Below are 13,056 nucleotides of genomic sequence, written 5' to 3'. Positions count from 1 at the left end.
GCATTTGATTATTGTCTGAATGGCAAGTTTGATTAACTGTTTACGTGTATTGTGTTCACTAATCAGATCTGCTAAACTCCCCTGAGCTGTGTGTAAAAAAAAGGATTTTGTCAGAGGCAGAAAGTCAGCTAGACTTCTGGAGTCTAATTGTAAATTGAATGTTTACATAATCCTCTCAGCATTCACCAGGGCCACTGTGGAAACCACAAAAGCCTTTTGATTAGAGCTGTACCTTTTTATTTCTTGGCATCGTTACAGAGTCTCATCAAAGACTGTTTGGAATGTTCTGAGAGACTGATGGACTAAAAAACACATCTCACTAGAACTGGAGTGAGGAACTCATATGGAAGAAATGAAAGAAATGAAACAAATGGAACAGTAACCCATACATAAATCAAGAGAAAATCCCAGAATTTCCCCCAGGGAGTAACCTTAAAAAGAACAATGAGATACAAACACTTTAATCCTCCCAGGCCAAGAAAACTGAATAATAGTCTCTCTTTTGTTTAATGATTCATGATGATGTGACGTTTTTTTCTCTTTAATCTTCTATGCAGGCTGCAACTTGGCTCAAGTAGTTTAATCTGTTTAGCTGAAGACAGCCACGTAATAAAAGGACGGAAACACGGCAGGTCTCATGGTGGTTTCACCTCGGAACACAACACTACTGTGCTTTATGGCTTTCTATTCCTATGTGATTTTGATATGGTGTATCATGTAGGGTTCAAAGCCATTAGGTACAGAGTGGCTTATCAGCAGTGGATATAATCAATCTACATATATATCCATAGCTTTTGCTACGACCCATTTGTTGTAGTTCGAGAAAAAAATGTCTGTTGAATGGACTAAAATGGCCTCTAAAACATGACGGGAGCCGAGACACATACAACGAGACATTTAATTTCCAAGAAATACGCAGCAACATAATAATGCCTAAATAGATAGCAGTGTTATTGTTTAACCGAGTGTAGTTTTGAATGTTAAACATGCAATTTGCAGTGCCAGCCTCGGGCTGGCTGGGTGAGCGTTGGGGTGATGGTATATTCTTGCCCTCCCTCGCATCATCTCCTGCATGGGAGAAGAGATGCATTCAATTGAGAATGAAAGGAGAATTTTTTTTTTTTTAAAGATGAGAAGAAAAACGCAGAAAGACAGGGGTGGGGAGAGGAGGTGCATGTTGATGAGTGAATGAATGCCACACTAATCTGGGCAACAGGCAAAGCATTGCATTTCCAGAATAGAGAAGCAGAGTGAATCAAGAGTTCGTCCAGGGATGCACCTTAGTGGTGAAACACACAGAATCTGTGCCTGCGCCCGTCACTGACATGGGGGAGACAGAGCGCAGTTGTGATGCATGGCACGTTTACTGTTGGCAGATCCTTCTGGACTCTTGAAGCTTATTAAAGTGGCTTGTAGTACACGATAATCCTTTTGCTAGGAGCCTTATGGAGTAATGCATCAGGAAGATATAAGCCTGGTGAATAACTAAAATGCAGTATATAGCCAATAAATTGAAAACCTACAGTCTGTGAAGAATAAGAAAATGATCTGCAGTTTGTTGAGAGGCAGTTTTGGAGCAGCCATTAGCCTTTTATTTGTACAGATTATATCATTCAAATGTTGCCTTGCCATTTAGAGCAGCTCTTGGGAAAACTGATAATTGTGCAGGTGCCATTATTAAACTTTATTGTTAATAAACTTCATTATTATATTGATATCTGGGATACTTGATTAATATTAGTCAGTCATAACACTGAATGGTCAAATAATTTTGCATGACTGCTAAACTGGATCATTCACAATGGCAACCAGAGGTTGTACGATTCCTCAACCTCTCTCTTTTCATGAAGTCAGCCTGTAACAAGAGTTGGGATCATTGTTTTTTTCCCTATAAAGTGCTGCAGGGATGACATATTTTTGTAGGGCAAAACCTGAAAACGAGTTTAGCACTCTGGTTCCATTGTCCCATAGGATTTTGATTAAAAGCCTGAAATAAAATCATTAAACAAGCTCAAGATATTTTCCGACATAAAACACACTTGTAATACCCCACTTGTGTTTTTTAAAAGCTTTTACATGTCTTGAAAAAGGCGGTTGCTAAATTGTATATCCAAGTGTTGGCATCAGATTATAAACACTTCAATTCATCAGCTTGATTATCAAACAAGCAAAAGGTAGGGCAAGCTTTGATTTTGTCCATCAGGGGGCTATACCATGAAGCCGGTTTAGGTGGCTAGCCAGCTATGTTTCAGTTTAGTTTGCGCCAACCCTTGGTTTTGGGCACCATGAAAGTGGTTTGGCTTTTAGCAGTGTTCATTGCCATAGTAACTTACACTCCACAGCTAACCTGGTCCGGGGCAGGTTGTTCCAGGTAAGAGGTTGCAAACCGAGCTTGGACCAATCAGCTGTGAGCAAAGTGACACAAAGTCACTCCACCTACTCCAAATTAAAGGTCACTATATATTCCAAATGATTTTTAAAGACAAAATCATGGCTTTTAGTAAATAAACTTGTATGATTTAGAAACTATTTCTGTAATTATTATACCCTTAAATGATCTCACAAACATACGTGCAATTTCAATTCATCGATTATTATTAAGCAGATTTTAAATGAATATGTATATAAAGGTAATATAAATACTCTTAAGAATCAATAAAAGAAGCTTTAAAATGCCTACATGTGAATATTAAATTCTCTCTCTCTAATTCTCTCAGGAATTGATTGGATGGTTTTGGTTTGCTTTTGCTGTGATGTCATGTGAGTGAAAGGTGGAAACACATTAAACGCATCAGAGAACTGTTGCTGCAAAAAGGAGGGGAACTTATTTTGATTAAAGATTAGGCTGCGCCGCCTAAGTGAGCACATTAACTTAAAATAAATAAATAAATTATGTGCACTGATAGGCTAAACCATTTATAACAAAATACTGCAATATTCTAGCCTGGCTAACGCCAGACCCAATTCTCGTTGAGACTTGGGTCTTGGAACTACATGTTCATTTTCTCGTATTTGAGGCGTGGTTTACGAATGCCCGGCGCCGTTTATTTGGTGCTAAGAATGTCTATCAAATGTGCCTGTAGCTCATAGCCAATCATTTCAATTAGAAAAACACAAGTATTAAAGGGTTAGTTCACCCAAAAATGAAAATTCTGTCAGTATTTACTCACTCTCATGTTGTTCCAAACCTCTATGTGTTTATTTGTTCTGCTGAACACAAAGGAAGATATTTGGAAGAATGTTTTAATCAAACAGACCTCAATCCGCATTGACTACCATAGTATGTGCTATGGTAGTCAATGGGGAATGAGATCTGTTTGATTAAAACATTCTTCCTAATATCTTCTTTTGTATTCAGCTGAACAAATAAACACATAGAGGTTTGGAACAACATGAGGGTGAGTAAATACTGACAGAATTTTCATTTTTGGGTGAACTAACCCTTTAAGTACAGTTTAGCATAGATGTTGAAGTTGTTATTTGCAGTGGAAATTGTTTGCGCTTGTACTTCACAACAAGTAAAAAAAAAAATTCTTTAATGACTAAAGTGTCAACAACTTTAATCGGGTACGTGTGCACAGCTGAAAGTTATGCTACTAAAGCGCTAGCTGTATATTGGTATTGAAACGCAACACAACTTAGTAGCACTGTGACAACCACAGTAGGTAGTCTACAGGCATAATGACAATATGATATTAATAAATACCACTTACCATTTATAATGGACTTCGTGGTAGACGATGCCTAGCAGGTTGGTAATACAACTCCGTGGCTAATAAAAATGTCTTTGCGCTCATCCAGGCCTCGGGACTGCCGAACAGAAGCTGGTATCGACACTTCTTTGTCACATTTTCTTTCTCGGGACACAGCTGAGCGGCAGATATTCCAAGGTTGACCGCCTCCTGTACCTCGTACTCTATTCGGGCGATTAATGGCGAGACAACAATAACGACTGGGGTCTCGCGAAGTTTAGTTTAACGCCAAAAGCTACTCTTTTTTTAAATAAACTTGCATTCTAAACTACTTTGAACAATATTTAAGGCTGCATCAAAGGTAGCTTCGCGTCAGCTGCCATGTTGAAGATATAAACAAACTGCGGTGTGTGGCATAGATGTCGTCATCGTCTTGCTGCTCTCCCCATTCTGTGATTGGTTCCCTAAATGAGGCGAAAACCTGGGTCACGCCTTTCTGCGTGAATTAAATCGCGCTGCGGGAAGGCAGTATGGGGAAACCCAGACTAGCAATATTCCATACAAAATAAGAATTTTCAATTTTGATTTCATTAAGATTATCAGGTAATCTACACGTAAGAAATAATAAAAAAATAACCGAATCAATTCAGTATTTCAAGTTCATGTAGGCCTATTTATTCATTTGGCCATTACACTATATCCTTTACATATATATGTTTAATAAACACTAACGATAGAATTATATATTTTTTTCAGTTGACATGTCTCTGAAGAAACGGCGGGAAAACATCCAACTTGTGACGTGAGGACGTGGACGTCATGTCAGCGCGCCGATTTTAAAATACTATCCAGGTAACGTTGCTTCTTTAGGGCTTGTTTAAAACATCATTTGCAATTTGTCAGCAGTGAAAATCATTACAGTTTCTTTCTAACAAGGTGAGTTTGCAAACATAATCCGTTTCATACTTTTGCTCGTTGAACAGGTCACGCGCAAACAATGACTTAAAGATTGCCATTTATTATGTTACCTGCGAGCTGCTCACTTTATTGACCATAAATGTGAATTATTATCCTGTCTCCTGTGTTATTTAAACTTGTACAGTCGTGTTTTTATATATTATTTTATTTTATTTTGCATGAGTTTTTCGCATGAGGCGTTTCTGAGCGCGCATATAAGGAGAGCCTAGTGAACAGCTGTTGGTGACAAGGCTGTTTGGACTCTCAAAACTCGCTGAGCTTCCGATTTAGACCGTTCTTTTGCAAAACAAGGCCAAAGTTTCATTCACCTAGCAGCGGAAATCATTTCCTCAGGGCTTGGATTTTCAAATGTGTTAGTTTTCCACAGCAGACTCATGCCGGTGTTTGTGGAAGACCCAGCTCACTTCTCCAAAGAGAGGCTGAAGTCGGCGCTCATAGCGCATAATGTGGATCTACCTCCACCCGACAGCAAGAAACACGCTTATGTGGAGCTTTATCTGAAACATGTGAAGACAAACAGCACAGATTTCTCTAGTGATGAAGAGGAGGATCCTCATCTTAATGCCAGCGTGAGTTGAAACATAGGTAGCAGCTGTAGAGGTCACGTTAGTAATCTTCATTCCTGAAGATTTGTCTTTCTGATCTTGACAGTGTTTTGATTCACAAGTTGTCTCCCATCTTGCAGACAGGTTTTGTAGGATTCCCAACTTGTCTATCTTGCAGTTTGACGCAAGGTGGCGTGATCGAAATGGATTTGATTTGTGCTGTGAATATTCATACCCATATGTTCTTTGCTTTCAAGCTGTCGAGGGGTTTGTAGGTCATTGCCTGTCAGCTCCCAACCCCAGTGAAATACAGTTAAAGCATGCATGCATTTCAAAACATCAAAGACTGTTCTGTCAAAATGAGGAATTTTTTTTTTTCCTGAGTGAGACCGAAACATGATTCCTCAAAGTTGTAGAATAAGGCTCCAGCTGTCTCACACACACACACACCCACACACTCACACTGGCAGTGTGCAAGACCCATGCAGGTGTGTGTGTGTTTGGGTCAGGGGCCCTCAAAGGGGGCTGGGGAATCTGGGTCAGAGCCATCTTATACTCGGGTGTCGAATTCTCCATTTATGATTAGAAGTGTGCACTTCTTTGTGATGACCAAAGTGGTATTGCCCTGGAAAGTAGCATGCCATTGCCAGGTTATGATTTGGCAGTTCTTGTTTTATATTTTACAATAACAAACTTTTTAAATGTACAAACCTTTTTGAGTCCATCTAGTAATGGTGTAATTTTTAGTTAATTATAAGAAAACTTTTTTAAGAATGAGCAACATGATAAAAACTGTCACTCATTGTGTTTGATTGCAACATGCATATTGCATATGATTGTGTAGAACTGACTGAGGTAATGAAAACCAAGCTGTTAGTGGCTATATTTAGTATTGTTAACTAAAACTAAAGATAATTTTTGGTAATTGAAATAAAGCTAAAATAAAATATAAACATTAGATGAAAAACTTTGGAAATGTTGCATTGGCGATTAACTGGAATAAAATAAATGCTAAGTTAATGAACTAAAATTACTAAAACTGAAAAAAATAAAGCTGAATAAAAATACTATTATGTTATAAAGCACATAAGGTTACTTAAAGTTCAAATGAAACTGAAAATGTAATAAAGCTAGTTGAAAGTTTTAATACTAAATACTATACATGCATACAATAACTTGTTTTTAAGCATTTGTTGTCTCACTTAATGACACAATGCAAGCGTTTTGGTTTAACTTCTTGGCTAGCAAACAGACATCTCATTTAGGGTCATTAACTAATAGTAGTCATCTAATAAATTCCAGTCAAATAAGCACAAAACTGCTTTTTAGCATTTTTGCTTGAAATAAGTATGGATATTATTGGTGGCTCAAGGCAGGATCTGTGAAGGCTAGCAAATTAGACTATTAGTGGTCTGCAATTTTTGTTTTGTTGAAGTGGTCTGCTGCCTAAATATTTGAGAAACAAATTGCTAGAGGGTTTTCTGACTAAATGCTGCATTGAAATGGCTCAGTAAAATGCCATCTGTTCTGATCCATTAGTACTGCATTTCTTTTGGTTTTACATAACCATGCAGACCTCAAATATTTGTACAACACTGTTTTTTTAAAGTTTTTATATACTTCTATAATATTTCCGTAATTCGTCACAAATATGTTAACTTTCCATTCTGACTCGCTTTATCTGGCTCTTTTCCGTACACCTTATTTTGTGCTTGACCGTTTGAAGCGTTCTTGCTCAATACTGCTAAAAATGTGAAGAAGTTTCTGCAGCCTGAGGTTTTGTATGAGTTGGGGAAACTGCTACAGCAGCTAATATTGGATGTGACCCCTTTTCAGAATGTGTCAGTGCAAGATGCAAAGGCGAGAAAGCCTCAAAACAAGAGTCTATTGAGGATTGCGTGAGCCGAGGTTCACCCTTTGGCAAGCTAGTGTCAGCATATGTTTATTAGATTATGCTAAAATGTGCTGATTCCTCACTCTACCATGATGAATCACTATAATTTCACTGCCTCCAGAGGATTTGATTAAATAGTTTGTTGTGTGTGTGTGTGTATTTCCCTGTACAGGCCGAGAAAGAAGAGGCAGCAGACATGGTAGACCTGGACTCACTGACTGATGATCAGCTGAAAGCCAAACTTCTCCAGTATGGGGTTAAAGCAGGACCCATCGTAGGTCAGTCTGTTTGAGTCATTGAGCATAATCTGTTTTGAAAGGAAAAGACTGTAACTCAACATGTGTGTGTGTATGTTCTAAGCAGCTTCCACTAGAGTTTTATATGAAAAGAAGCTGAGAAGGCTGCTGGACTCTTCAGCACAGACATCACAGCTCAGGGTCAACGGCACAGGGGACGCAGGCCTCTATTCGGACAGTGAGGAAGAGGCTGAGAGGGAGGAAGATGAGGAGAAGGACTCCGGTAGGGAGCAGCATTGACTCTCGAATGCTCAATGGGTTGCTTGAATGATTAGACGATTATTTGTTTTAACAAATCCTTGAATAAATAGGCTCCAAGTGATCTCAATCAGAGGACTTTAAAACATTTTTGTTTTAAAACGCTCTCCATCCACACTTTTTTCAAAAGTTTCACACTGAAACATCGGATAATGCTAAACATCTTACTGTGCATGCTTAATATGTAATAAAAGCTCACTAAAATTGTACAGAGACCAGACATAATATAGGAAAAGGACCCAAGGTCTAACTGAAACCAAGGAGCAGGACCGGAGCACAGAGCTTTTTAATATATTTACATGTGCGTCGAAACGTTAGTCATTATATATTTAAACTTTAGTCATTATATAGTTAGTCATAAATATATTACGTCACGTGATCTGCTTTTTTTTTTTTGATCTGCGCTTTTGGGGTTCGCCGATCAAGGTATTTTTAGCCACTATTGGCCGATTATGATTGCCGGCTGATCAATCGGAGTATCACTGGTTTTATTAGCAAAATATTTGACCAATTACTGGTGACTTTTTTTTCCTCAAATTTTTCAAGAATGTAATATGAAGATTGTACGACTTTGAAAGTAAATAGCACAGAGTAGGCAGCAACACACTACTATTATAACAGATTTCTATCGTAACAATATGCATTGCACGACTAAACATCATTTTCAAATGCCACTGTTTTCACTCTCCACACTACAACATGAAAACTGTTTTCAAATTTATCTGAAAATTTATCTTTTGAGCTTCTTCAAAAAGCTAAATTTTCACAGAAATGCATACATTGTCTTAGTGTGGATGGAAGGCCAAAATAAATGTGTACATCTTGTCAATCATTGTGTCCCATGACTAATTTATACAAAAAAAAAATAGTGTTTCTCTTAAAGACTTCGTCTGGTGTTGTTTTTGCTAGTAATACATTTTCATTTTTCATGTATTCTAGAGTCAGAGCAGCTTCGGTCTAAAACGGTGTCCCGTACAGAGAACAGCGAAACGGCAAGCAAAGTAAGTGGCTTTACATGCACCTGAATCCATCCTTTGTTACTTCCCTGAGACTGAAACATGATTCATCCATTATCGCAACGGACTCTCCATATTCTGCTATGAGTGTGTTTTGATCATTAACATGGACAACAGTTGTTGCTTGGGTCTTTCTCAGTAAAGAGGCAAGGCAAACCAGCTGTCCTTCAGTTTTGTTGTGTAAGGCCATAAATTATGTATGTGAGATTGACACTTTTGATGTAGCAAAGAGGCCCTTGATGGTAACTCAAGCTCACTTGGTGGTATGATGGATTTTAAAGCTGAAGTATATAATTTCAATGCTACCAGCATCATAAAAGGGTGTCATAACTCATAAAAAATGACAAACCTATGTTCCGTGTGTCCTTAAAAAGAGTCTTAAAGTCCCCCTGCAGTCAACAATTTTATCCCTTAAGCTATTTAATCCCTTGACTTTTTTTTTTGTCATTATTTGCCAAGAAAATATGGGCTTTATTCAATTTCTGGAGCTTGCAACTAACCCAGTTTCACCCACATACCAAAGAGAAGCAAACACCAAACAGAACAATGTTTAGCTCTGCAGAGTTTTGTTTCAACCTACTGAAGCTATTAATAGTTGTTTCTGCATATTAAGCTGGACAGAATAAAGTATTTTAATATAAAAAAAAAAATGATGCACTGCAGCTTTAATGTCTCTGTGGGAACATGAACAATGGTACCACTCTGTGGTTAAAGTTATTATGGCATTTTAAATTGTGATGTATGTTGTACTGCATTTTTCACATCCACAGGTGGGCATGTTCAGTCAGAGCAGAGATTTTTACCCCCGCTGCTTTATGCCCTCATCTGGATTCTTAAATGTACAGTATCAACCGTTCTTATGGGCACAATTTTAGAGCATCGTACCTGATCATTTTCTGCAGGGGATAAAGGGGTCAATGACACTATCGTTGGTTTCTTCCACAGATTTTGTGTTGTGAAATATTTAAGAGATTTAGACCCTGTATTTTATCTTTTGCTGTCTTGCACTTTTTGGTTTTTAGGATAGTTTGATTCCATTGCACTGAAGGATTGTGGGCTGTCGGTGCAACATCTGATTGTCTGTTCCGGATGTCGTATTGCTTTGCATAGATTCCACTTGTGCTTTATTCAGTTTGGTTCTCTTGCAGGGAAAGATTCAGCACAAATCTTCTTTAGACTCCTCCCAGAATGGGTCTTTGGGTCAAAGTAGGTCCCAGTACACAACCTTCAGCATCACTCAGATGGTGGAAGAGGGGAGTCTGAACTCGGATATCTCAATAATTATGGGATGATTGGCTGGCAGTGATTTTGTTTTAATTAGTTGTAGTTTTAACTTAAGTCTTATGGATTTGTCCTTCGTTTTGTCTGCAGATTGAGAACAGATTTAGTCCTCAGTCAAAGCAAACCGAGATTGAGAGGGGATTTGGTCAGAGAACCGAGCAGACGGTGGACAGCAGGGCCCTGCGGGTTTGTGGCTACAGATAATATGTTTGCTTTAACAGCAGTGCTCAAGTCTGACAAAAGCTCTTATGTCTCATCAGGGCTACATGAGGCTGGATAAAGACACCATGACAGGCCGATCTCTTTGTTTTATGTCTCCATCCGCCCATCAGAAACAAACTATCACAGTAACTGCTTTCCCCCTCAGCCTTGCTCTTCTCTTCTCAGGGTCTGCCTCTTCGTTTGTCCTCACTCTTTCAGTGGATGTTTAATTCAGAAAACATATTGCATTGCCAGACATCTAATGGGTTTTCACACTCCCTCTGTCCTTTGGGAAATCCCCCTGAGTTTTTCTTGTTTCTTCCTTTTCTCACTTTAGTGTACTGACTTTACATATCTGAGAGCTTTAACCTCTGTAAACTATACAAAGGAAAAAATTTTGTATATTTTTAGGACGGCTTTCTTTCCCCTGACTTAATATACCGTGAAGTCACTTCATTGGTGTTTGGTTGGTAGGTCAGAGAGTGGAAAGTGCTCATGAGTTCTATCAAAGGCCTGGCTTTCTTGTTTCTGACCCATGTGTCTTCGATTTTAATGCGCATGAATGCAGCTCACATGATTCTTAAACCCTGTATGGCTGAGCCACACTGTTACACTTTTCACTTTTTTTTTCAACCCAAAAGCATTAGGAAAAAATGAGTTGTACTTTTACAAATGTACCAGTCTTTGTGATAAGCATGGGAATATTTCTTTCTAGTTTATAATTGGCTTCTGAGAATTTGAGGACATTGTCATGAAAATGTAATTATTATAAAAAGTTGTACGCTACTATTCCGTCAGTAAGATTGGATTTAAGTAACAAATTAACTTTTTATTCTGCAAGGATGCATTAAATTGATCAAATGTGACATTCTGCAGAAGATTTCTATTTCAAGTAATATTAGTTTAATATTCATTAAAGAATCACCACAGAAATATGAAGTAGCCCAACTGTTTTCCACATTGGTAATTATAATGAATGTTTCTTGAGCATCAAACCATCATATTGAATGATTTCTGAAGAATCATGTGACACTGAAGACTGGAGTAGTGATGCTAAAAAAATTAAGCTTTGACATCACTTTTATCATTATTTTAAAATATCTTGTTATAATTTGATTGTGCTTATAATTGTGATTGTGCTTTCCACATGACTTGCAAATCTGCCCCGTGTTTGTCTTAGGTCTAGGCTGGTATTTCTCTTCCTCTTCACTCTATCCTTCTCCCATGTTTTTATGATATCCTGATTCACTTACATTTCTATTGTAGATTACACCTTTCCATGTAGTTTATCTTATTCAGACAGTTTTGTTTTTATTTTGTTTTCTCTGGCCAATAGGAACCTGAGAAAGATATTCTGTCAGAGATGTTCCCTGACACTGCCAAACCCCCCACTGGAATCTAGTAAGCATCATCTGTGATACCTTTCTCATTCTTAAGAACGTTCGCAAACTATTGATTAGCATGAAAAATTAATTGGCTGATTAAATTAAATCAAATCAATCAATGCCTCTGCTTTTAATTTTGACAGTGTAAATCAGTTCTAATGCCTTTTTTTCTGCCTTCAGTGCTACAAAGAGAAGGCCTATAAAGGGAGCTGCAGGACGCCCAGTGCAATTTAAATACCCTGAAATGCCACCACTGAGTCCAGCTACACTGGAGAGGCAGGAGATTCAGCAACGTCTAGTGCCTCTGTGGGTTCAGATTGTGGTTTTTCTTCTGGTGGCCTGCCTGCTATACCTCATCTACTCATCGATGGAAGAGCCGTTCCCCAATCCGTTCACTGCTCTGGATGATGCCGCTCTCATATCCACCTCACAGGACTCATCCGCCACTGACGCTACAGCTTAACACTGATGCCAAAGGAGTCAGCAAGATGTCCGTCAGATGATTCTCTTTTATAAAATGGTGTCAGAGGAATGTATCTGTGATTGGTTTGAATGTAACTCGATGAGAATACTGTACATCATATTTTCACCATACCTGCCTTCAAAGACCTCTCAGGATTTTGAACTTGAACTGATGGGATGTGTAGTTGGCTAGTCATGAGCATTCATTGTTTCCTCTGAATTATCTTTTACCATATATGTATTTTATAACATTTGAAATTTGTGCAGTTGTCAGCGTTCATCCTGATTCAGCCAACCCAACTCATGCAAGAACAATTACATTCTTCTTGCAGTAATGAGTCATGTATGATCTCTTTCAGTTTTTAAACATGTACTTTTGTTTATTTGTGAGTAAAGAAATAAATATGTTCTCTTAAAGTCCCCCTGTGTTAAATCAAGTTTTTAATGTTGTCTGTGGTGTTTTTAATATGCTTTAAGACAAACCACGTGCAAATTCATAAATCGACACCATTGCTGAGTATATTCTCCTTAAAACTGCAGTGAACCAAAGACAGTCTCAAAATCGTGGTTTATCAACGAGTGGATCTCAGAGTTGGATCTCAGAGACATTCAAGCTATTTTAAGGCAAGAAGAGTTTTTTTTTTTATCTCTAGATGACAAATTTAGTGAAAATAGGATCAGAAGCCTTAAAAAAAGGAAGTTTAAACTTAAGTTCCTGAATTAATAAATTTGCATATTAATAGCTGCATTTTGTGAACCCCTAAATAAAATCAATATCAGAAAAGGTATTATAGAATTTATTTACTAAATATATGACCTTACAAATATTAATGTGTAATAGTGTAAAGGATAATTATATGATTAATGAAGGCAGTACTGCAGCTCAATATTCTGCAGTGCAAATTACTTCAAATTATTCATTTGTTTTAAGCTTTCGATATCTCTATTGTAGATAACTCAAAACGTAACCGAGGGTCTCATTTTAATCTCATTTGCTCTTCATATTTGTGATTGGCTCTATATCCAGCAGGGGGCCCCTTATATGTTT

At 37.9% G+C, this 13,056-nt stretch overlaps 1 protein-coding gene across 1 annotated transcript; it reads left to right on the top strand.

Moving 5' to 3' along the window:
• Nucleotides 1-4,606: 4,606 nt before the first annotated feature.
• Nucleotides 4,607-12,428, top strand: lemd1 (LEM domain containing 1). Its single transcript, XM_039652512.2, has 11 exons — nt 4,607-4,628; nt 5,041-5,239; nt 7,282-7,387; nt 7,473-7,628; nt 8,603-8,664; nt 9,450-9,518; nt 9,828-9,932; nt 10,051-10,146; nt 10,221-10,307; nt 11,498-11,562; nt 11,727-12,428. The coding sequence occupies exons 2-11, from the start codon at nt 5,045-5,047 to the stop codon at nt 12,007-12,009; spliced, it is 1,224 nt and encodes a 407-aa protein (XP_039508446.2). The 5' UTR covers nt 4,607-4,628; nt 5,041-5,044; the 3' UTR covers nt 12,010-12,428.
• Nucleotides 12,429-13,056: the final 628 nt, after the last annotated feature.

This window comes from Pimephales promelas, chromosome 20 (assembly GCF_988280905.1).
Source record: "Pimephales promelas chromosome 20, fPimPro1.hap1.1, whole genome shotgun sequence".
Classification (NCBI taxonomy): Eukaryota; Metazoa; Chordata; class Actinopteri; order Cypriniformes; family Leuciscidae; genus Pimephales; species Pimephales promelas.
This window is presented reverse-complemented; position numbering and strand designations above follow the sequence as displayed.